General features: G+C 49.9%; 2 protein-coding genes across 11 annotated transcripts in view; both read right to left on the reverse strand.

The window, feature by feature from the left end:
* Positions 1–1,079: 1,079 nt before the first annotated feature.
* Positions 1,080–19,737, reverse strand: LOC136016256 (inositol 1,4,5-trisphosphate receptor-interacting protein-like 1). 2 transcript variants are annotated; one of them, XM_065683165.1, is made up of 4 exons: positions 19,651–19,737; positions 19,278–19,439; positions 18,917–19,073; positions 1,080–2,947 (listed from the first exon to the last, which is right to left on the reverse strand). In XM_065683165.1, exon 4 carries the CDS (start codon positions 2,942–2,944, stop codon positions 1,400–1,402), a length of 1,545 nt encoding a protein of 514 aa, XP_065539237.1. In that variant the 5' UTR covers positions 2,945–2,947; positions 18,917–19,073; positions 19,278–19,439; positions 19,651–19,737; the 3' UTR covers positions 1,080–1,399. The 2 variants fall into 2 exon arrangements, with proteins under 2 accessions (XP_065539237.1, XP_065539238.1); XM_065683166.1 differs by lacking the exons at positions 18,917–19,073; positions 19,278–19,439; positions 19,651–19,737 and adding an exon at positions 6,687–6,695.
* The window catches only part of C6H11orf24 (chromosome 6 C11orf24 homolog), a 36,977-nt gene continuing 34,570 nt past the window's right edge, over positions 19,468–21,874 (reverse strand). For all 9 annotated transcript variants that reach the window (XM_065683175.1, XM_065683169.1, XM_065683167.1 and 6 more), the window contains one exon: positions 19,468–21,305. In XM_065683175.1, coding sequence (XP_065539247.1) covers positions 20,116–21,305 — 1,190 coding nt within the window. In that variant the 3' untranslated portion in view covers positions 19,468–20,115. The remainder of the gene's footprint in view (positions 21,306–21,874) is intronic.

A 21,874-nucleotide genomic window follows, 5' to 3' on the forward strand; every position in this document is an offset into this window, starting at 1 on the left:
AAATCATCTGCTCTTCCGTGCCCTGAGGAAGGGGACAGACTCCAACAGTCCACTTGGCCTCCCTCCACCGTCGGCTTCTCTGCAACATCCCCCAGTTAGTCTGGTTTGCACTTGTGGGTGGAAAGTAGCAGCAAATGAAGAAGCAGCTGCAACCCACTTCCTTAGTGCAAGAAAGAAAAAGCCATGATTTCTGTGCTGCCCTAGACTGCGGGAATCGAGGCAGATCACTGTGCCGCAGCCTGCTCGTGTGCCCTTGGGTGAGCCACTGCACACAGGTTACTCTGTGGAACGCAGAGACAGAAGTACTTTTTTTTTACCTTGCCAGAATGTTGCGAGGGTGAAGAAATACTTTAAGGCCAACTGAGTGGTCAGTTACTGTGGTATATATTATGACCACATGGCTGTGTAGCGAGGCTTTGAGGCTCTGCCAGACCTGCATTCTCCATCTTCATGCTCCTAAGATTTGCCTTTTAGCATGTACCTAGCTGTGAAAAGATCAGCCGCTTGGACTAGTCTCAGGCCTTCCATCTACTTTCTCTGCCCGTGTGGTTGTGTCATGGGAGCAAAGGTGGTGTATGCGTCAGGCAGGGAACTCTGCCGTGGACATTTCCCATTTAAAGATAAGATGGAATCTACGGACAGCCCGAGCTATGTTCCTAGGAGACCTGGGAGTACACCAAGGTTGGGACCACTCCTGAAAGTAGATTTTCAGCATGACCTTTGTGACCAGAGAAGCATCATACATGAACACCATTTTTGCAAGCCCTATTGAAGTGCAACTGCTGGGTCTTTGACCTGCACCTGTAGGTAAAATCAGAATAGATCAGGCATACGGACACTAATCCTGGCCTAAACAATCCAGAAGAGGGGCAGATTGACTGGTTTTGGGGAAAAGAGAAGGGTAATTAGAGCAAAGGGTGTTTGGAAATTTAGCTTAAAAGGGAAAAATCAATTGTCCTGCACATAGTTGGTCTTCTGCCAGTTTGTACGCTGTGATATTTTCTCTCCCACTGCAAAAGCACAGATTCGTGTTTCATTAATAAATGAGCTTTATTCTCAAGAAGGGTCCTGTTGTGAGGGAAGGCGTTTAAATGATTTTTGGTTTAGACATCGTTCTATGCATTACAGTCAGGGACCCTAGTGCAAACAGGATCCTAAGAAGGAGAAAACAGTGCTACTGCTGTAGGCAGGACACCACCACAGGTATAACCCAGTGCTGCGCTGGGGAGAACGTCAAGGGGAGAATGCTGCCACTCTCCCGAGAGGCCTGCGGCGCAGTTTTCCTCGTGCTTTCTGTGTCCTCTTTCTGCGTCTCCCCGCTTTTTCCCTCGGGTACAAGTTTGTCATCTGCTGTCAGCTGTGCAGCCTGCAAAACCAGCTCTGTGCACCAAGACCACTTTCAGTGGCCGTAGGTCAGCATTCTTGTGAGGCAATCTTGCATGTCCATGAACTCCCTCATTGCCTCAGCTTGGGCATCGGGATCCTGTTCCAGATGATGGAAGAGGTTGAATGGCTGGGCTCCTTGCAAGGCTGGGGGCAAGACGATCTCCTCGGGAATCTTCTCATTCCCAAAGAAGAAGTGGTCGAGGCGTTTCTCCTCCAAGCAGTGGCACAGGTACCGCATGATGTCATCCAGCCGCAGCAGGAAACGTGTCCTGCGCCAGCCTGACAGGGGTGTGGTGTTCAGGAGGTGCATCACCACTGTCTTCAAGGTATAGCTGGAAAAGCCTGTGCCCACCAGAATGCGGGCACAGAGCTGCAGGCATCGGAGGTGGAAGCTGCCATCTGGGGCGTGCCTGGCCGTCAGCTCAAAGAACTTTGCCTCTGCCACAGCGCAGCTCAACGTCCAGGTTGTGCTTGGGGTGAAGATAGACTCACTAGCCTGGCTGCTCATGAAGATGTCCGAGTCGCCTTGCCGCACGCCCAGCATAATTTCAATGGTGATGATATCCTCCTCTGCTCTTGCCACCTTGAATTTGCAGGAGCGGCCGCAGGGCAGCATAGTTAAACGCCACTGGCGTGAAAAAGGCAAAAGCACCCAGGATGCTTTCACCAGCTGATGAAGCCTGCAAGCTGTTTTCTGCACATCTAGATAGGAGCCGGTGCAGAGGGTGTGTAGGAGGCTGGGGCCCTGATTCCTTCTCAGCTCCTCTTCGTCATGGTGGAGGAAGCACAGCATGTCCCCCACCAGCTGCTCTGTCGCGCATGTACACTCCAGCTCCACACGGATGCGGAAGTTCCTCTCTGGCATCTCCCCCGGATTGCAGAGCTCTGGGAGAAAGGTGTGGCCAGACGGGGGGGCCAGGGGCACAAGCACCCGGTAGATGATGTTTTCTTCATAGGGACTCCAGCCTTCATGTGCGCTGCCTATGCCAAAGCATGGTTCCAGCACTGGGAAGGAGCTACCTGACAAGAGTAGTCTGGCAACTCGCATGAAAGCGTTCACAAGGTCCAGCACAGATTCCCGCTTTGCGAACAGGTTCTGATTAGGCCATTGTATGTGCTCCTCAAAATGCCTTGCCAGGTCATTTGCGTATTCACTGTCTTCTTCCTCTTCGTTCTGCTCCGCTCGCTCTTCCTCTTGTCTACTGCTGCTGCTGGAGCTGTCCTCTTCACTGCTGCTGCCGTCCTCATGGCTCCTTTTCCTGAGGTACCAGCAGAGGCCAAGAATCAGGAGGAGCAGGATGCCAGCAATCGCCCAGAACTGCCAGTGCTGCAAGGCAGCAAAGGGCAGGGCTCTCCAGGCCACAGGAGTTTGCTCCTTGCTCCTCTGCTCCTGGCTCTTCTGCTCCAGGTCCTGCAGCAGCCGAGCCATCTTCCGGCTCAGCTGCTTGGCACGGTGCTCCATGCGGTCGCGTGCGGCTTCATCCAGCTCATCACTGACGACACGCACATTCAGCATGAGCTGTTGCAGAACCCAGAGTAAGAGCTTTGTGGCAGCCATGGCCTGCAGAAGAGAGAAAGAATTCAGTGGGGCTGGGAGGGAGGGAAGGAGGAAGGGAGCTGGTGGCGGGGGGAGCGGATGCAGGACCCACAGAGAGCTGGGGACAGGCAGGAGGGGAGCGAGGCAGCTGGGAGGCAGCAAGGCCTGCGCCCAGGCGCGGTGGCAGCAGCAGCGTGCCCTGCCCAAGGCGCTCGCAGCCAGGGTTTCGATGCAGGGTGAGCACCCACCCCCAGGGCCCCGCGTTTCTGCCCCGGCCCTTGTCCAGCCCAGCCTCCCCCCTGCCTGCGCACTCACTGCTGCCCCAGGCCGTTCTGGGCCAGTGCTGCCCGCTGGCACCCTCATATCCATCCCCCATTGTGACTCGTCCCCTGTGGTGTCACAGGCGATGCGGGCGCACCGCAGTCCCGCCCGCACAACCGCGGGCCAGCTGGTAAGCAGAATTTGGAGGGGAGTGAAAGGCAGGATCTCCATAACACAGTCAAAATTACTCCCTGAATGCAGCCGGTTCCTGCAGCTCTTGGGAGTGGGACCTCTGCCGGGACACACCTCCCATGCTTGATGAATTAGAGATAGAACAGGGGGGGGCTACTTCCCACGCCACTGCCTGAAACGCTATCCCGGGCCTTGAGAAACAAATCTTGTGGCGACACGGCACCCCAGAGAGAACTGAGTCACACAATGGGACTCGTTTCCGGAACAATCTTATAGACACTTGGGCCAAAGAGCATGGCATTGAGTGGGTATATCACATCGCCTACCATGCAGCAGCTTCTGGGAAAATCGAACACTACAATGGGCTGCTAAAAACTACACTGAGAGCAATGGGTGGTGGGATTTTCAAACATCGGGATAAACATTCACCAAAGGCCACCTGGTTGGTCAACACCAGAGGATCTGCCAAAGGGGCTGGCCCAGCCCAGTCAGAACTTTTACATACTGTGGAAGGGGATAAAGTTCCTGTGGTGCACATAAAGAATTTGCTGGGGAAGACAGTCTGGGTTATTCCTGCTTCAGGTAAAGGCAAACCCACTCGTGGGATAGCTTTTCTTCAGGGACCCGGATATACTTGGTGGGAAATGCGGGAAGATGGGTAAATTCAATGTGTACCTCAAGGGATTTTGATTTTGGGGGAAAACAGCCAATGAACTCCACTGTGTGCAGTTGCCTGCTATGTAGCACTCTTATAACCCACCACCTACATGTCTTCAGGTCACCAACGACTGTCCCTGGCCTCCCTCCAGTCATCATCCCAACAAAGAATGAACTCTGACGAAACCAGGCGAGTTCTGCGCTATCATCAGCAGGCAACAATCCAACACCACTCACAGCCTCTCCTGCTCAGGAAGACTCTTACAAGAGATAGATCCCAACATCATGGACCGGATGGACTCGGCAGATTTATAGGGATTCATCCATGCACTAAGGAATGATCTCTTTCTCTCTCTGTCTCTCTGTGGATGTATATATATGTATATGAGAGAAGAGTGATGGCTTATTGAAAACGTGGGATCTGAGCATGACGTGAATGGTATGGAATAAGGGGTGGATAGTTCAGCAGCAGCAGTCATTTTTCTCTTTCTCAGTAGTTGGTGCAGTGCTGTGGTTTTGACTTTCAGCCTGGGAACAGCGCCGATAACACCAATGTTTTTAGTTGCTGCTCAGTAATGTTTACTCTGACCAAGGACTTTCTGAGTCTCAAGCTCTGCCAGGGAGGAGGGGAAGCCAGGAGGAAGCAGAGACAGGACACCTGACCCAAACTAATCAAAGAGGTATTCCATGCCTCAGCATGTCATAGAATCATAGAATAGTTAGTGTTGGAAAAGACCTCAAGATCATCTAGTTCCAGCCCCCCTGCCACAGTCAGGGACACCTCACACTAAGCCATCCCACCAATGCTCATGTTCATTTTCTTATCGACCAGCACCCCCATGTCCTTCTCTGCAGGACCGCTCTGAATCTCTTCTTTGCCCAACCTGTAGCTGTGCCTGGGATTGCTCCAACTCAGGTGTAGGACCTTGCGCTTGTCATGGTTGAACTTCATAAGTTTGGTATCAGCCCACCAGACAAGCGTGTCAACGTCCCTCTGGATGGCATCCCATCCTTCTAGCGTATCAACCGGTCCACACAGCTTAGTGTCATCAGGAAACTTGCTGAGGGCGCACTTAATCTCACTGTCGATGTCCGCGACGAAGATGTTAAACAAGACCGGTCCCAACACAAACCCCTGAGGGACACCACTCACTACTTTATTCCAGCCGGACATTGAGCCATTGACCGCAACTCTTCGTGTGCGGCCATCCAGCCTGTTCTTTATCCACTGAGTGGTCCATCCATCAAATCTATATCTCTCCAATTTAGAGACAAGGATGTTGTGTGGGACAGTGTCAAACGCTTTGCACAAGTCCAGGTAGATGACATCAACTACTTTACCCTTGTCCATCAGTTCTGTAGCCCCATCATAGAAGGCCACCAGATTGGTCAGGCAGGATTTCCCCTTAGTGAAGCCATGCTGGCTGTCACCAAGCACCTTGTTGTTTTTCATGTGCCTTAGCATGCCTTCCAGGAGAATCTGCTCCAAGATTTTACCAGGCACAGAGGTGAGACTGACTGGTCTGTAATTCCCTGGGTCATCCATTTTCCCCTTCTTGAAAATGGGGGTTATATTTCCCTTTTTCCTGTCATCGGGAACTTCACCTGACTGCCATTATTTTTCACATATGATGGCCAGTGGCTTAGCAACTTCATTCGCCAGCTCCTTCAGGACCCGCGGATGGATTTCATCAAGTCCCATGGACTTGTGCACGTACAGATTTTTAAGATGGTCTCGAACCAGATCCTCTCCTACAGTGTGCCCAAGGTCTTCATTCTCACAGTCCCTGCATCTACCTTCTAAGACTTGGGTGGTGCAATTAGAGCCTTTGTCAGTGAAGACCAAGGCAAAGAAGTCATTCAGAACCTCAGCCTTCTCCAAATGCTGTGTAACCAGTTCTCCTGAGAGCTTCCTCAGGGGGCCTATGTTGTCCCTAGTCTGTTTTTTGTTTGCTATGTACCTTTAGAATCCCTTCCTGTAATCCTTAACATCCCTAGCCAAGTTTAATTCTAACTGGGCTTTAGCCTTCCTAACCTGGTCCCTAGCTTCCCAGACAACATCCCTGTACTATACCCAGGCCGCCTGTCCTTACTTCCACATTTTATAAGCCTCTTTTTTCCTTTGAATTTTCCTCAGCAGCTCCTTATCCATCCAATGAGGTCTCCTGGCCCTTCTGCCGCAGTTCCTTCTAGTTGGGATGCAGCACTCCTGAGCTTGTAGCAGGTGATCCTTGAATATCAACCAAGAGTCTTGGGCCCCCCTGCCCTCCAGGGCTATATCCCATGGAACTTTACTAAGCAGGCTCCTGAAGAGGCCAAAGTCTGCTCTTTTGAAGTCCAGGGCAGTGAGCTTGCTACACGCTCTTCTCACTCTCTTGGGGATCTCAAACTCAACCATCTCGTGATCGCTGCATCCAAGGCTGCCCTGGAGTACCACATTCTCAACAAGCCCTTCCCTGTTGATGAGCACAAGGTCAAGCATGGCACCTCTCCTTGTCGGCTCCTCTATCACTTGCAGAAGGAAGTTGTCTTCCACACAATCGAGGAACCTCCTGGATTGCTTGTGCCGTGCAGTGCCATCGTTCCAACAGATGTCAGCGTGATTGAAATCCCCCATGAGAATAAGGGCCTGCGAGCGTGAGGCTTTTCCTACCTGTCTGTAGAGTGCTTCATCCACAGGTTCTCCTTGATCAGGCGGCCTGTAACAGATCCCCACAGTAATGTCTCCCATGGCTGTTTTCCCTTCAACCCTGACCCACAAACTCTCTGTAAACTGCTCACCTGCCCCCAGACAGAGTTCCATACTCTCCAGCCTATCCCTAACATAAAGGGCAACTCCCCCTCCCTGCCTGCCAGGCCTGTCCTTTCTGAAGAGCCTGTAACCTTCCATTCCAACACTCCAGTCATAGGAGCCATCCCACCATGTTTCTGGGATGCCTATTATATCATACCCCCGTAGACGTGCACACATCTCTAATTCCTCTCGTTTGTTCCCCATGCTATGGGCGTTTGTATAGAGGCATCTGAGATGAGCTCCAAATGAAGGCGGCTCGTTGGCTGAAACAGCTGGAATATATGTACATTGTTCCCAGCATTTATTATAGGTGTTGGCAACTGACTGGGTGTGTTGGGATGGAATGATGCCCCCCTCCCCCAACACATCTAGTTTAAAGCCTCCTTGACCAGTCTGGCAAGCCTCCTACCAAAACTGCTCTTCTATCAGACCAGCTCCACCAGCCCCCAGTAGACCTGGCCTACTGACTTGGGTCTGGTGTTCAAGACACCCAAACACCTATGACACCACCCTTTTAACCATTTATTAACCTGGCCAATCCTCCTAGCTTTTTCTTGGTCCTCCCCTGTGTCCTGGAGAATTGATGAAAAGACTATCTGAGCACCGGAGCCCCTAACCACCTCTCCCAGGGCTCTGTAGTCTTTCTTTATGGTCCCCAGTCTACTACTATGCCCCTAGCACCCACATGGATTACCAGGAGCAGGTAATAGTCCGTGGAACTTAGTAGAGCAGGCAGCCTCTGTGTAACATCCCTGATCCATGCTCCCGGTAGGCAACACACCTCCCTCGAGACAGGGTCAGGCCGACAGACAAGTGCTTCTGTCCCTTTCAAAGTAGAGTCCCCTATTACTATGACCCGACGCTTTTTCTTGATAGCACCAGTAGGGATCTTTACCTGTGCATCATCCAGCTGTTTGTGGTGCAAGTGTGTTTCCTCGTTAGTCTCCTGCAGGATAGCAAAGCGGTTCTGTGTGGGGACAACAGATTTAGGAGGAAGCCCCTTGCTTTTAATTGTCCTTTTCCTCCTTCTTTTGTTATTTTTCTTTGTCACCAATTCCCAGCTTCCTGGGTTGGTGGCCTCCTTCTTTCCTTCATGAGCTGGAGGGGACGCTTGAGGCCCCTGCACAGTTTGGGCCTGGAGCAAGCAGCCCTGCTTCCTCTCAGCTACCCTGACATCTTGCAGCCCATTGACAGCACCCCGCAGCTCAGCCCCTGCTGCAGGAGGACCTCCACCAGGGAGCACCGGGTGCAGCCCTGCCCATCGTGCACCTTCCCTCACCTGTGGTAGTTAGGGTACGGCGGTCGGAAGATGTCGTGTTGTACGGAAAGATAAGAAGATAAGGCCCCTCTCCCTAGAGCCAGTAACACTTGGTTTGTGACATAAGCAGACAGAAGTGACGTTGTAAACTCAGGGTATATAACACCGTGTTACCTGTCAATAAAGGCCATTTGCCGTCCACCACATTGGTGTCTGCGAGCTGATGGCCCGAGCGGCCTGGGGTTGGTCGCCGTGCCATTCCTGAGACAGGTCGTCAAGTCAACGAAGGCAACAAGTGGTGCCGAAACCCGGGGACGGGGTTTCGGGATTCACCTGGACGGGTGAATGGCGGCCGGAGCAGCAGGACCAGCCCGGCGGGGAGGACGCTCCCGGACCAACAAGGAGGATGGAAGCCCTTGCGAAGGTCGTATCCCAGTCACACAGTCAGTGGGGTATTGATTGTAAACCCGAAGATTTTACTCTCTCAGTTGCGAGGCTTTTGCAAACTGGGGTTATTGCGCAGCCGGTGGATATTCTCCACCCCGAAGTGTGGGATAAATGTACTACAGCGTCAGCCGAAGAAACGATGTCTTCGGGTTGTGGGAAAAATCTGAAGTCATGGGGGAAAGTCGTACAGGCTCTGAAAGAGGCCATACAAGAGAGGAGACCTGGAAGGCGGCAGAGAACTGTTTGTTGGCTGCCCCGAAATTGGGAGTCGGGGCGGCCACGCAGACTTTGCACCCCCCAGATGATGCTGATTGTATCGAGCCCAAAGATCAGCAAGAGGGCGACTCGTCCCATCGAGCGGGTCCGGACACGGGCCCCGATACGCTAACGGAGGGACAGAATCGAGATAAATCCCTCTGGGGCAGGCGAGCCGAGGAGGCCAGGGGCGCCGCGGAGAAAGCGGAGTCTGAGGCAGCCTGGGCTAGACCGCCGCCATACGCGCCCCAAGATGGCGCCGAGCAGAAAGGCGGAGCGCGGGGCGAAGACGCCCGTGGCGGGAAAAGGGAGAAAGCGCCGGTATTATCATGGGCACGCAGCGAGGAGAGGGAGGAGAGAAGGAACGGGGAGGAGAGAACTGGGGGGGCACCCGGGAACGGGAGGAGAGCGCGAGCGAGGGGCAGAGAGCGATCGGAGCGGGCACCGGGGAAAATGTCCTCCTACGGCAAACAGCCCGCCGAGGGGGGGGGCGGACCGAGAGAGAGGGAGCGGCCGCCCGCAAGAAAAGCGGGCGGGGCCGGAGCCCGGCAGGAAGGCGCAGGGAGCCGGCAGGGAGCAGTCAGTCGAGCTCTGACTGTGAATCAGGCACCGGCTGGGACGAGTGGGTCACAACCGATCCAAGCCTAGAGGAGGAGGAAACGAAGATGGACAAAGGGGGAGGACTCCCCCGCACGGACTGGAGGAAAATAAAGATTGCTTGCGCCGACTGGACCCCATCACCCAAATTAGCGTTCCCGGTCCGGGTGACAGATGGGGGGCAGAGGGTCTACTCGCCAATAAATCCAAAAGATATACAAGCGATTGTTAAGGCAATCGCAGATAAAGGGCTTAATTCTGCCATGGTCTCCACCCTCATAGATGGTGTTTTTGGGGGAGATGATATGCTCCCGTTCGATATAAAACAAACCTGTAAAATGATTCTTGATGGGGCAGGGATGATTGTTTTTAATCAAGAATGGGAATACAACTGTATAGCACAACTAGCTCAAGTAACCGGGGCGGATCATCCACTACACGGCTCCAGCCTGCAGCGATTAACAGGTATAGATCCGGCAATGATCACCCCCCAGGCACAGGCCCAGGGCCTGTGGCCTTATGAAGTAATGACAACTACCCATGCAGCCAGAGAAGCTATTTGTGAAGCTTCTAGAGTCGTTGTCAAGCCATCGCCATGGTCTACAATAAAACAAAATGAAAGTGAGAGTTTTACACAATTTGTAGACCGCCTCCAGGCAGCGGTTGACTCCTCGTCCCTGCCTGCGGAAGCGAAAGGCGCAGTTGTCACAGAATGCTTACGTCAGCAATGCAATTTGACAACCAAAGAAATTTTACGATCATTGCCGGCGAGGTCAAGCATTGCGGACATGATTAAGCATGTCGCAAAAGAAGAGCAACTGGCCCCGATCCAGGCGGCTGTCCACACCACAATGGCTAATATGACGGCATGTTTTAAGTGTGGCCGTGTGGGCCACATTGCACCAAACTGTCCTCAGTCGGAAAAGCCACTAATAGCACCTCCCCCACGTCGGAACCAACCCAGAGGACCGTGTTGGGCCTGCGGAAAGAAAGGGCATTTTGCTAAGGAATGTAGATCTAAAACCCGGGGAAACGGGGCAGGGAGGGGACACTTGGGCCGCGCACAGTCCTCTCCCACTTGGGACATGAGGCGGCCCAACTATGCCAACCCCAGATGGGGCGAGGCACTCCCGAACCCATTACCCCCTCGAGAAGCAACCAGCTTTATGGTCCAACCGACGGTTCAGCCAGATCTGTCCCTACCCCAGGGTCAACAAGGACCAACCCCTGGGAGCGGGACCCCAGGGTGGCCCTGGCCGTGAACTGTGATAACCCGCCAGTGGTGTGGGGGGTCTGTTCCCTCCATAATGTCTTATCTGGTACCACCATCAGGGTCCCTTTCCTGATTGATACTGGGGCAGACGTTACCGTTATCCCTGAGATGAACTGGACCCCGTGCTGGAAATTGAAAGACGCCTCTATGGTGGGTGGAGTGGGGGGATTATCCCGAGCTCGGAAGAGTGCCCAACTGATAGCAATCACACTTCATACTGAAAAAGGACCGGAGAAAACAATTATCCTTTTTCCATATGTTATGTCAGGAGTCCCACCCCTGTTGGGGAGGGACGCTTTAGCCCTATTAAAAGCCAAGGTGACAAATTTATAGTAAGGGCCACTGCCACACACCCGCCTCCACCAATTAAATTGTCTTGGAAATCATCCGATCCAGTGCGGGTCGAGCAATGGCCCCTGTCTAAGCCTCGAATGGATGCTCTTCTTGAGCTAGTTGACCACGAACTATAACAAGGCCATATAGAACCTTCCACCAGCCCATGGAATACCCCGGTCTTTGTTACACCCAAGCGGAATGGTAGGGGATTTCGCTTCCTTCATGATCTGCTTGAAGTAAACAAAAGAATTGAGCCAATGGGTCCTGTCCAAACACTGTTGCCCATGAACTCTATGATACCAGAAGGACAACCTTATGCTGCCCTTGATATTAAGGACTGTTTCTTTTCAATACCTCTCCATGAGGAAGACAGGAACCGGTTTGCTTTTTCTGTTGTATTCCCAAACAGCCAACGCCCCAACCTACATTTCCAATGGAAAGTGTTGCCTCAAGGAATGATCAACTCGCCCACTATTTGCCAGATTACAGTGGACCAGGTGTTGACACCGGTTCGGCACAGTGATCTGACCGCGACCATCATTCAATATATGGACGATATCCTGATTGCCGCGCCATCAGGAAATCAGGTGGACCAGCCTAGTATCAATGGTTTCGGAGACTTTGAAGATAAGCGGGTTCGAAATTGCGAGCGCAAAAATTAAAAGAGGACCGTGTGTATGAGTTTTTTAGGCGTGGGGATCACAAGTTCTTACATAACCCCTCCCCTAGTAAAAATCCGTCGGCACATCAAGACGCTCCATGATGTACAACAGTTAGTAGGGTCCTTACAATGGCTCCGCAATATTGTCCTGATCCCTCCTGAAACCATGAACCCCTTGCATGACCTTCTAAAAGGGAAGAACCCATAGGAACCAAAAACTCTAACGCCGGAGGCAATAAACTCTCTCGATTTTATCGAGCAGCAGATATCGTCAAGTACGCTCACCAGGTGGAATCCGAATATACTGCTCGATCTGTACGTACACTTTACGGAAGGAGGGGGAGTAGGAGCATTAGCCCAGGGTCCCCCTGAAAAGGCCCGCCCAATACAATGGATAGTCCTGGGAAAACCGTCTCGTGCATTTTCTCCAGGAATTGAGTGCCTTGGTAACTTAATCATGAAAGGCAGGAAACTCGCCCTAAGACACCTGGGCATCAAACCCGCCAGGATATTTCTACCCTTCCGCAAGCAGCTTCCAACACAATCAGTGGCGATGTCAGAGTATTTGGCCATAGCCCTCGTTGGATTTGGTGGAGAAGTCTAGTACACTACGAAGCCTCCCTGGACTCAAATGTTGGCACTTGTCAACATCGACCTCCCATGGAAAGTCATGGACCGACCCCAACAAGGACCAACAGTTTTCACAGATGCATCCTCAGTGACTTCAACCGCAGCGGCGGTATGGCAACTGGAAGGGGAATGGCACTGCATCAAAATGACTGATCACACGCTTTCAGTCCAACAGCTAGAAGCGAGGGCAGTGGCACTGGCGTGCAGACTGTTCCCAATGGAACACCTTAACATAGTGACCGATTCGATGTTCGTGGCCAAGCTTTGCTTGGCCATGTCAGGTCCCGGTGTGTCAACAGCTACAGTAGTTTTGATGCTGGAAGAAGCACTGTTTTCCCGAAAGGGCACCATATCGGTCATCCATGTTAACAGTCATGACCCAATCAAAGGTTTCTTCCAAACCGGCAACGACAAAGCAGACGCTGCCGCAAAAGGACTGTGGACGCTAAGAGACGCCCGTCAGCTACATGAGTCTCTCCATATTGGAGCCAAAGCACTAGCAAAGAAATGTGGGATTTTGGTCGCTGACGCGAAGCACATAGTCGCCACGTGTCCCCACTGTCAGAAAACACCACTGTGGTCCAGTGGAGTTAATCCCAGAGGTCTTAAGGCCTCTGAGGTGTGGCAGACGGACTTTACGCTTTGTCAGCTGTTGAAACCTCGGGCGTGGTTGGCAGTAACTGTAGATACATATAGTGGAGTGATCATAGCCACGCAACGCCTCAGAACTGACTCTAAAGCGACCATCCAGCATTGGCTGACGGCCATAGTGTGGCTTGGTGTCCCCAGTCAGATTAAAACAGACAACGGTCCGAATTTTGTCTCCAAATCAGTACGGGCATTTGCTTCTAAATGGAGTATCACTGTAACACATGGGATCCCGTATAATAGCACCGGGCAAACCATAGTTGAACGAGCGAATCAAACTTTGAAATCTAAGTTAGAGGTATTGGCAAAGACAGAAGGTTTTGTCAACACCATTCCCTCGGGAGACCAAGCGCGCCTGCTAGCGACTGCTCTGTTAGCATTAAATCAATTCCCCAGGGGGGACGAGGTAAATAGCCCCTCCCAAAAACACTGGGCCACTCGAGTACTAGATGAGGGCCCCTCAGTCATGATTAGAAATGAGTTGGGAGAATGGGAGCAAGGATGGAGGCTAGTCCTCACAGGGCGAGGGTATGCTGCAGTTAAAAAGGATGGCAGAGTTAAGTGGTGTCTGCTTAAGTCCATCAAACCAGACCTCAAAAATAAAACTGACGAAAACTGTGAGTTTTTATCCGCAGGATCTCGTCATCGGCCGCCCCCGTAACCCGTACTCCCCGCTGGCAATAAAGAACAACAGCTTGGCAGAATCCAGAGAAGGGCAATATGCCAGGACACGGAACGATTTGGGGACCTCCCGGTTGAAACGACCTCAAGGTTTTGGACAGAAAATAAGTACGAGCCAGGTTGCCTTGGGACAGGGAAGGAAGCTGCACCCTTTCCGGTGCATCCTGATTATTTTGTTTTGGGTGTCGCCACGAACAGGGGGCGAAATAAGTCACCAGGCTCACCAGCCATTTAAATGGGCATTATATCAATGGGAAAGTGCTAAGGTTATACAAACTATCATAACTCCAGGGGCTCCCAGTTTTAATGCCAGCCTGTGTCAGCTAGTACCTATACCGCTATGTCTAAACTTAAAAGGCTACTACATGTGCCCTGCTTCCAACCCTGGGAAAGGATACTGCAATCAACCAAATCAGTACCATTGTGCCTATTGGGGATGTGAAACAATTGCCTCCTCATGGTCTCCTTCGACAGAAGACAAGTTCCTAAAAACAAGTTGGGGACCTGATGGATGCAAGCCACCTAGTCATGATTCTAGTGGAGGCTTGCAATTGGCATGGCGTTGGCGTGCTGACGGTGACACCAATTGTCAGTATATAAGACTTGACATCTTGCAGCCAGAAGACCCAGGATGGGTAATAGGTAGAACTTGGGAAATTAGGTATTGGGAACCAGGAGAGGATAGAGGTGGACTATTTCTCATCAAAAAGGAAACAGTTCCAAATGATCCATTACGAGTAGGTCCCAATCTAGTACTGACTGATGATTTAGCCAAAGAGACACCGGATGATGTAACAACAGCTCCTGAAACGACCGACCCTGCAAATACCCCCACCCCCACTCAGCCTGTCCAAAACCCCAATGAATACCTTGGGGGTAACTCCCTTTGGAAACTGATGCAAGTCAGTTACCTGGTGTTGAACAGTACTAACCCGAGTCTTACTGAACATTGCTGGCTGTGTTATGGAATAAGACCGCCTTTTTACGAGGCTGTGGGAGTCACTAAAAAACCCAGACTCTCAAATGCCATTAACCCAGCGCAGTGTACATGGGGCTCAGAAAAACAAGGAATTACATTAACTCAAGTGACAGGAAGAGGCATGTGTGTAGGGAAAGTTCCTGAGCACAAAAGACGATTGTGTGTTAAGGAAAAGAGACCATTACCATCTAAAAGACCAGTAAGATGGTTACTACCGGCTAGTAACGCCAAGTGGATCTGTTCCACTATAGGAGTCACACCTTGTTTGTCATTGAAACTTTTTAATGAATCTTCAGATTATTGCATACAAGTGGCAATAGTCCCCAGAATCTTCTGTCATTCTGAAGAGTTTGTTTATCACTCACAGATCACCTCAGAACATCACTTGTCCAAACGAGAACCCTTCACAGCATTAACAGTAGCCACATTAATGATTCTAGGAGGTGTGGGAGTGGGTACAGGAGTAGCCTCGCTAGTACAACAGAGCAAAGAATTCAAAGCACTAAGGACAGCCATAGACGAGGACCTGGTAAGAATTGAGCAATCAATAACTGCTTTAGAAAAATCCGTCAGATCACTCTCCGAAGTAGTGCTGCAAAACTGGAGAGGATTAGATTTAATGTTTTTACAGCAAGGAGGAGTGTGTGTAGCGCTTAGAGAGGAATGTGTATATGCAGATCACACTGGAGTTGTCAGAGATACCATGACCAAACTTAGAGAAGGTCTAGAAAAAAGAAAAAGGGACAGAGAAGCCCAACAAGGGTGGTATGAAACATGGTTTAACCATTCACCATGGCTAACCACCCTGATACCTACCCTGGTGGGGCCAGTTGCAATGATCCTGATGGCACTGATCTTTGGACCCTGCGTCCTGAACAAGCTTATATCGTTCGTCAGGAGCCGGTTAGAACGAGTTGACATTATGTTGGTAGAACGCCAACAACTGCTTTAGAAACATTCTTATTTGAAGTCTCCTTTCGCCATCTCCAATTATACCTCACTGATCCTAGTTGCCCCCTGGGTACCTCTTTCTCTACATACCTTATATATATCTCAAGATAAGTGGATAATGATATACCTCTTTTAGAACTTATTAGATTTTAGCCAATTTTATTGTTATTATGAAAATATAATGCATGTTTTTATATTTTTTTACTTTAGCCTATTTAGTTAAGCATAGGGAGGGGGGAAATGTGGTAGTTAGGGTTCAGCGGTCGGAAGATGTCGTGTTGTACGGAAAGATAAGAAGATAAGGCCCCTCTCCCTAGAGCCAGTAACACTTGGTTTGTGACGTAAGCAGACGGAAGTGGCGTTGTAAACTCAGGGTATATAACACCGTGTTACCCGTCAATAAAGGCCATTTGCCGTCCACCACATTGGTGTCTGCGAGCGGATGGCCTGAGCGGCCTGGGGTTGGTCGCCGTGCCGTTCCCGAGATAGGTCATCAAGTCAACGAAGGCAACACTCACCAGACCAGTGGAGGCACCCTCTACACTCCGAGCTCTGCACTGCAGCCTCCCCTGTCGTCTGCTCTGTCTGGGCGCCTACGATGGCCACCGCCAGAGCAGCCAGAGCAGAGCTCCCAGAGCGGGCACTGCCCATACAACGGGTGCTCACCATCCTGCTCGCCTGCCTGCGCGAACTGCCTCGCCGCGCTCCTGGGGCAGGTTTTTACCCGGTCAGGGCTGGTGCCGCTGCTCCTGGCTCCGCCCCCTGTGTGTCCCTGCTCGCGTCCGCGGAGCTGCCGGCTCCTGGGCAGGGCCTGTCGAGGGCTTGAGGCTCCCTCGGCAGCTCTGGCTGCTCTGAGTTGAGGCTCCTGGACGCTGATCTCTCCCCTGCTCCGATGTTGAAGGCGTCCTCTCTCGAGCTACTCACCTCAGCAGTTGCCCACTATATAAACTGGGGGCAGTTATCCAGAAGGGCCAGATCACTGCTTGGGTCGGGCTGGGTATCAGTTGGCGGGTGGTGAGCAGTTGTATTCTCTTCCCTTGTTATTTCCCTTATCATTATTATTATTGGTGGTGGCAGCAGCAGTGGTTTGTGTTATACCTTAGTTACTGGGCTGTTCTTATCTCAACCCGTTGGAGTCACATTCTTTCGGTTCTCCTCCCCATCACTCTGGCAGCAGGGGAAGGAAGGTGGGGGAGCGAGTGAATGGCTGCGTGGTTTCTGGGTTGCCGCCTGGGATTAAGCCACAACAGCTCATTTTGGTGCCCAACCTGGGGCACGAAAGTTTGAGATAACGACAGATCGGACCGGAGTATGTCAAATCATTTTTGTTATAAGAATTCGCTGTTTCAGATTAGTAGTCACTCATCACAATGCTGATTTATTGGCTCTTAAAGTTGTTGTTCTTGATCTTAGAGGTTCAACATGTCGTAGCTTACTTACAGCCTGTATTTGCTGTTTTAGTGTTTATCGGCTGGGGACCTTGGGCTAAGGTTCTTGTTTCATTGTACTTTATGTGAATAACTAGTAATAGAATAGAATCATTGATCATGAAACTGTTCTGGCTTGCATTCCCAGTGTGGTCACCACCTCTATACTTTGGGAGGTATACCATAGAAGTGTTTGGCAATTACACATCTTTTTTCTGCTCCTCAGGTGGTCAACTTGTGAAGGATACATTCTCTTACCTTCCCAGCTCCCCCACCAGACCGTTTCCAGCATCATCTGAGGGTTCTGAAGGTTTTGAATGGTCTTTGAGTACCTCGAGACCTGCCTGCTGATTGTGATGGGGATCAGCATGTTGGCACGCATACAGAGTGTTTTATCAATGACCATTTTGTCTGATCTCGAAAGTTACGCAGAGTCGCGTTTGGGCCTTGTCTAGGGTTAGACAACAATATAGGAGGAATAAGAGTTTTTCTCTGAGGCTGGACAGTCATGAGTGGCAGGGTGTGTGGAACAGAATGGGCAAGTATCTAGGTCAGTGGGCCCCTCCAGTGCTTTGGAAATTCACCACTGAGCAAGTGCAAAATCCAGAAAAATCAGTAAAACATTTAAATGAGATGTGTTGTCATCCCTGTCATGCCAGAGAGGGACAAATCATGGCAACGTGCTGGGGCTTGGCCTATGCTTACAGAGCCCTGTTCAACATTGTCCAGCACCTTCAAAGGGAAAAAAATGTCTCTGGGTCTGATGGCAAAGCAACCAATAATACACCTACTTTAACTCCAAATACAGCAGCTACACCAACCCTAGTGACAAGTACAGTAGCTACGCAAACTCTGACCACAACAGTGCAGCTACTCCAACTCCAAGCACAGCAGCTACACCAGCCCCAGTGACAAGTACAGCAGCTACCCAAACCCCGACAGCAGATACTGCAGCCACTCTGATCACAGTGATAATCACTGCAGCTAAACCAGAGGGCCAATTCGTGCCAATCTCGGTTGCCCCTGTACGCAAGGGGAAAAGCAAAAAAGAGGCAAGAAAGATGAAGAAACAGTGCACTTACTACCCGGGACAGCATCGGATCAGGAGTTATTATTATGTGAATCAGAGAAAGAGGAAGAAGTGACTTCACGACCCCAGACCTCAACCGAGCTACGGAATATGCAAAAAGATTTTACCCGTCATCCAGGGGAGCACATCATCACCTGGTTGCTCTGATGCTGGGACAATGGGGCCGACAGTCATGAACTAGAAGGTAGGGAAGCCAAGCAGCTGGGATCACTTGCTAGAGAAGGGGGAACTGACAAAGCAATTGCAAAAGAGAAACAGTCCCTCAGCCTTTGGAGGCAGCTCTTGGCAGCTGTGAAAGAAAGGTTTCCATACAAGGACGATGTTATGAGTCGTTCAGCCAAGTGGACTACTCTAGAGAAAGGCATCCAGTCTCTGAAGGAATCAGCCGTTGTAGAGATGATCTATTGCAAGCAGAATGCCTGGAAAGGACCCATAGATCCAGATGAAGTCGAATGTACACGACCCATATGGCAGAAATTTACACTGAATGCACCGTCACCATATGCCCACTCATTGGCAGCAATAACCTGGAATGATACAGCACCACCAACAGTGGATGAAATGATTCGTCAACTTGGAGACTTCAAAGACAACCTCACCTCTTCCACCATTTCAGCCGTGGAAAAACTGTCTCAGGAGTTCAAACAATTGAGAGATGATCTATCCGATTTATCCAGCTCCCCGCATGTACAAACCCACGTCTCAGCTATTATAAAAAGGCATCCTACTGCTCGAGAGAGAAGATACAGGGAGAAGATATAGGAAGATGATATAGGAAGTATACCCCACAGGCCACCCTATGGTTTTACCTGTGGGATCACAGAGAAGACATGAGGAAGTGGGATGGAAAACCTACCTCAGTTCTGGAGGAACGGGTGAGTGAATTTAAAGAGGAGAGCAAAGGTCAAGGCTGATCATCCCATGAAAGCTGCAGCTTCAGTCTCTGGTAGTGAGGTTCCCAGATGGAGCGGAAGAGCTGATTTTACTTCAGCTTCTGTGATGAAGACTAATCCCTGTCAACAAGACGTAAGTGACCAGTGTGATGACTATTAGAGGGGCCCTGCCTCCAGCCAGGTGGAGGTAGGGGACAATCAGATTTACTGGACTGTGTGGATCAGATTGCAACTAGGAGCTGGTCCTGAATGCAGAACGAAAACCTAAACAGAGCCTGATGCTCTATGTGTGAAAGATAATAAGCAGTAAATGGGCCTGCATACCTGGGAGACTGGAAGTATGCTGCTCTGATATTACAGAAGCAGTACCCTGGAAGATGTTCAGCATCTTCTGTGACATACATCCCGTGAGGCCTTCAAAGCTCCCATACTTGAAATATCGAAGTAGAGCTAATTTGTCCCCAAAGCCACTTCCCTGCTTCTGAACTGTCAGTGACAAGAACAAAAACAGAAATGCAATAAGATATGCCCTTCCAGGGCCCCATTTATTAAGTGAATACAAAAATAAGATCATTAAAGTGCAAAGGCACAATAATCTGCTCCATGGTTAAAAGATCTTGGGTTAGCAGTAAACAGTTCACAATGCCTTGTAAACAGACCTCTTTACAAGCAAGAGGCATACTGAAACATGACACACCTTGGATTAGAAGTTACGTGTTGCAGCAATACTCCCCACTTCTCATCTTGAGATTTCAGAGCACTTCACAAAACGTTTTCAGAAGAGCCCATGTGAAACAAATGAAACACAAGCAGCTTGCACTGTAAAAAGTTGAGAAAGTACCACAGCATGTTCCAAGGATGATGGCTTTTACCCCTTGTGAGGTTTGGTTTGCAATGAGAAATAGCAGCCAAAGCTACTGTGCATTATGGAAGTTTTTAAAAATGAATACTTATTCTTAGAATTATTTTTACAGCAATCTGTAGCACAGTTGAATAAAAAATAACTTTTTTCTTAATAGAGTACATGGCATTTCTCCTCAATTGCACAAGTAAATTTGGAAGCACTTTCAGTTTGTGTTATAGGCAAACAGGAAAGAAATGTAAGTCAGCAGACCTTCAGTCTCCTTTCCATATCTCTGCCCACTGTTTTATCCCCACCCTTTCACATCTGAGAGTCCACATACATTCCATTGATCAGGTAATCCACTTGTGTGTAATCCTTCTTCTTGTAGCTCTCGTAGGCCTGCATAAGGAAAAGAACTATAACAGTTATGAAAAACACCATACCAACTAAAAGCACTGCAAGAAGGAAACTTTTATCCACCAAGTACTGAGTCAGGGGCTCGGCTGCAATGAGAAGATAATCATTGTCTATGTCCTGAGTTTCTGCAAGGCCCGAAACTGTTGCTTTGGGTGCATATGCTGGAACGATGGTTGTTGAAAAAAGGTGAGCTGTTGACTCTATCCCATGCCCAGTCAGAGTTTCTGCTATATAGGCAGTAGTTAAAACTGTGCCACTTGTAGAGCCCATATGAGAAGCTGATTTACTCAAGGATGTTGTGGCTATACGTGCTTCTGAATCTAGATTTGGCAACGTAACAGGCAGTGGATTCACAGAGTGAGAGCTCTCCAAGGGGGTAACTTCCATGGCATGAGTGGAACTAGTGACAGATGTTCCTACAGCTGGTGGGATGGGGGTGGCCAGTGTTGTGGTCAGTGTCTTCAGGCCAGCTCCAGTAGTGGTGGGGCTACTAGAGTGGGGAGTGCTGGTGGTGGTGATGGCTGGATTAAACTGCTCTGTCTGACTTACTGGAGTACCTGAAGTGACAGTGAGAAGAGCAGAAGTGGGGGACAATCCTGAGACAGAGCTACTATTTCCTGATTTTTCAGTGGAGGTCACATGCTTGGTGACATGGCTGGAAGTGGAAGCAGAGATGTTACCAGCCGTGGGAAAAGAGGGAACGGATGACATGGCTGTAGAAAGATGAGCAGAAACTCCACGGGCATTTGAGGCTTCAGCAGTTGTTTCATAAGCTGAAGTGAGGACAGTTGCATTTATAACATTTTTTGTTATGTCTGTGACGGTGGTGGTGGTTGCTATGGTGGTGGTAGCATTGCTTGCAATTGTTTCTCTTGCATTTGTTATGGCTGTGGCAGCAGCTGTAGTATTGCTTGCAATTGTTTCTGTTGCATTTGTTGTTACATTTCCACTGTCAGACCCAAGAAAATCCCTCAGATGAATCTTGTGAGTCTGAACAGGTAAGGACAGGTTTTCCACATTGTTTTGGTCAACTTGTGCATTCACCATCCTCCTCTTTTTCTGTGGATAGCTTTGGTGGCGAAACAGGATTCCTTCAAAAAGACAAAAACAATGAGTATCATAAGACTAAAACTCTCAAGATCAAATCTGACTTCAAACCCCAATATGCAAACCAGAACACATTCTGCAGCTCATGTAGTACAACTGGAACAAATCAGTCCTAAAGGCAGCAATTATTTTTTGGGGGAAAAGGAGAAGATGTTTGGTTTTGCCACAGACCTCTGAGATTTGCCCAACCAAAGAATTATTTCCACAAAAGGGGAGTAAGGAATTGCAGAGTTGCAATGTAGAAGCACATTATCAACAGGAGTAGAGTTACAAATGCCAGCTCCTGAGAAGAAGCTCTCACACTTTCAAAGTTACACAGCATCAACAAAGCCTTCATGCTTAGATTCATAATTTTCACCTCTCAAAACTGAGTGGAAATTTCCGCTTACACCTGCATACTTCAGAAGAATCCCCTTCACAATTAGTGACCTACATTTATAGTGACACAAATCCCACCAAAGACCTTTGCTTATCAAAGGTCTGTAGCTATACTGCAAAGAAAGCTTTGCCAACCCAAAAGAACCATGGACAAACTTTTTTTCTAAAAAAAAAA

This window comes from Lathamus discolor, chromosome 6 (genome assembly GCF_037157495.1).
Source record: "Lathamus discolor isolate bLatDis1 chromosome 6, bLatDis1.hap1, whole genome shotgun sequence".
NCBI lineage: Eukaryota > Metazoa > Chordata > Aves > Psittaciformes > Psittacidae > Lathamus > Lathamus discolor.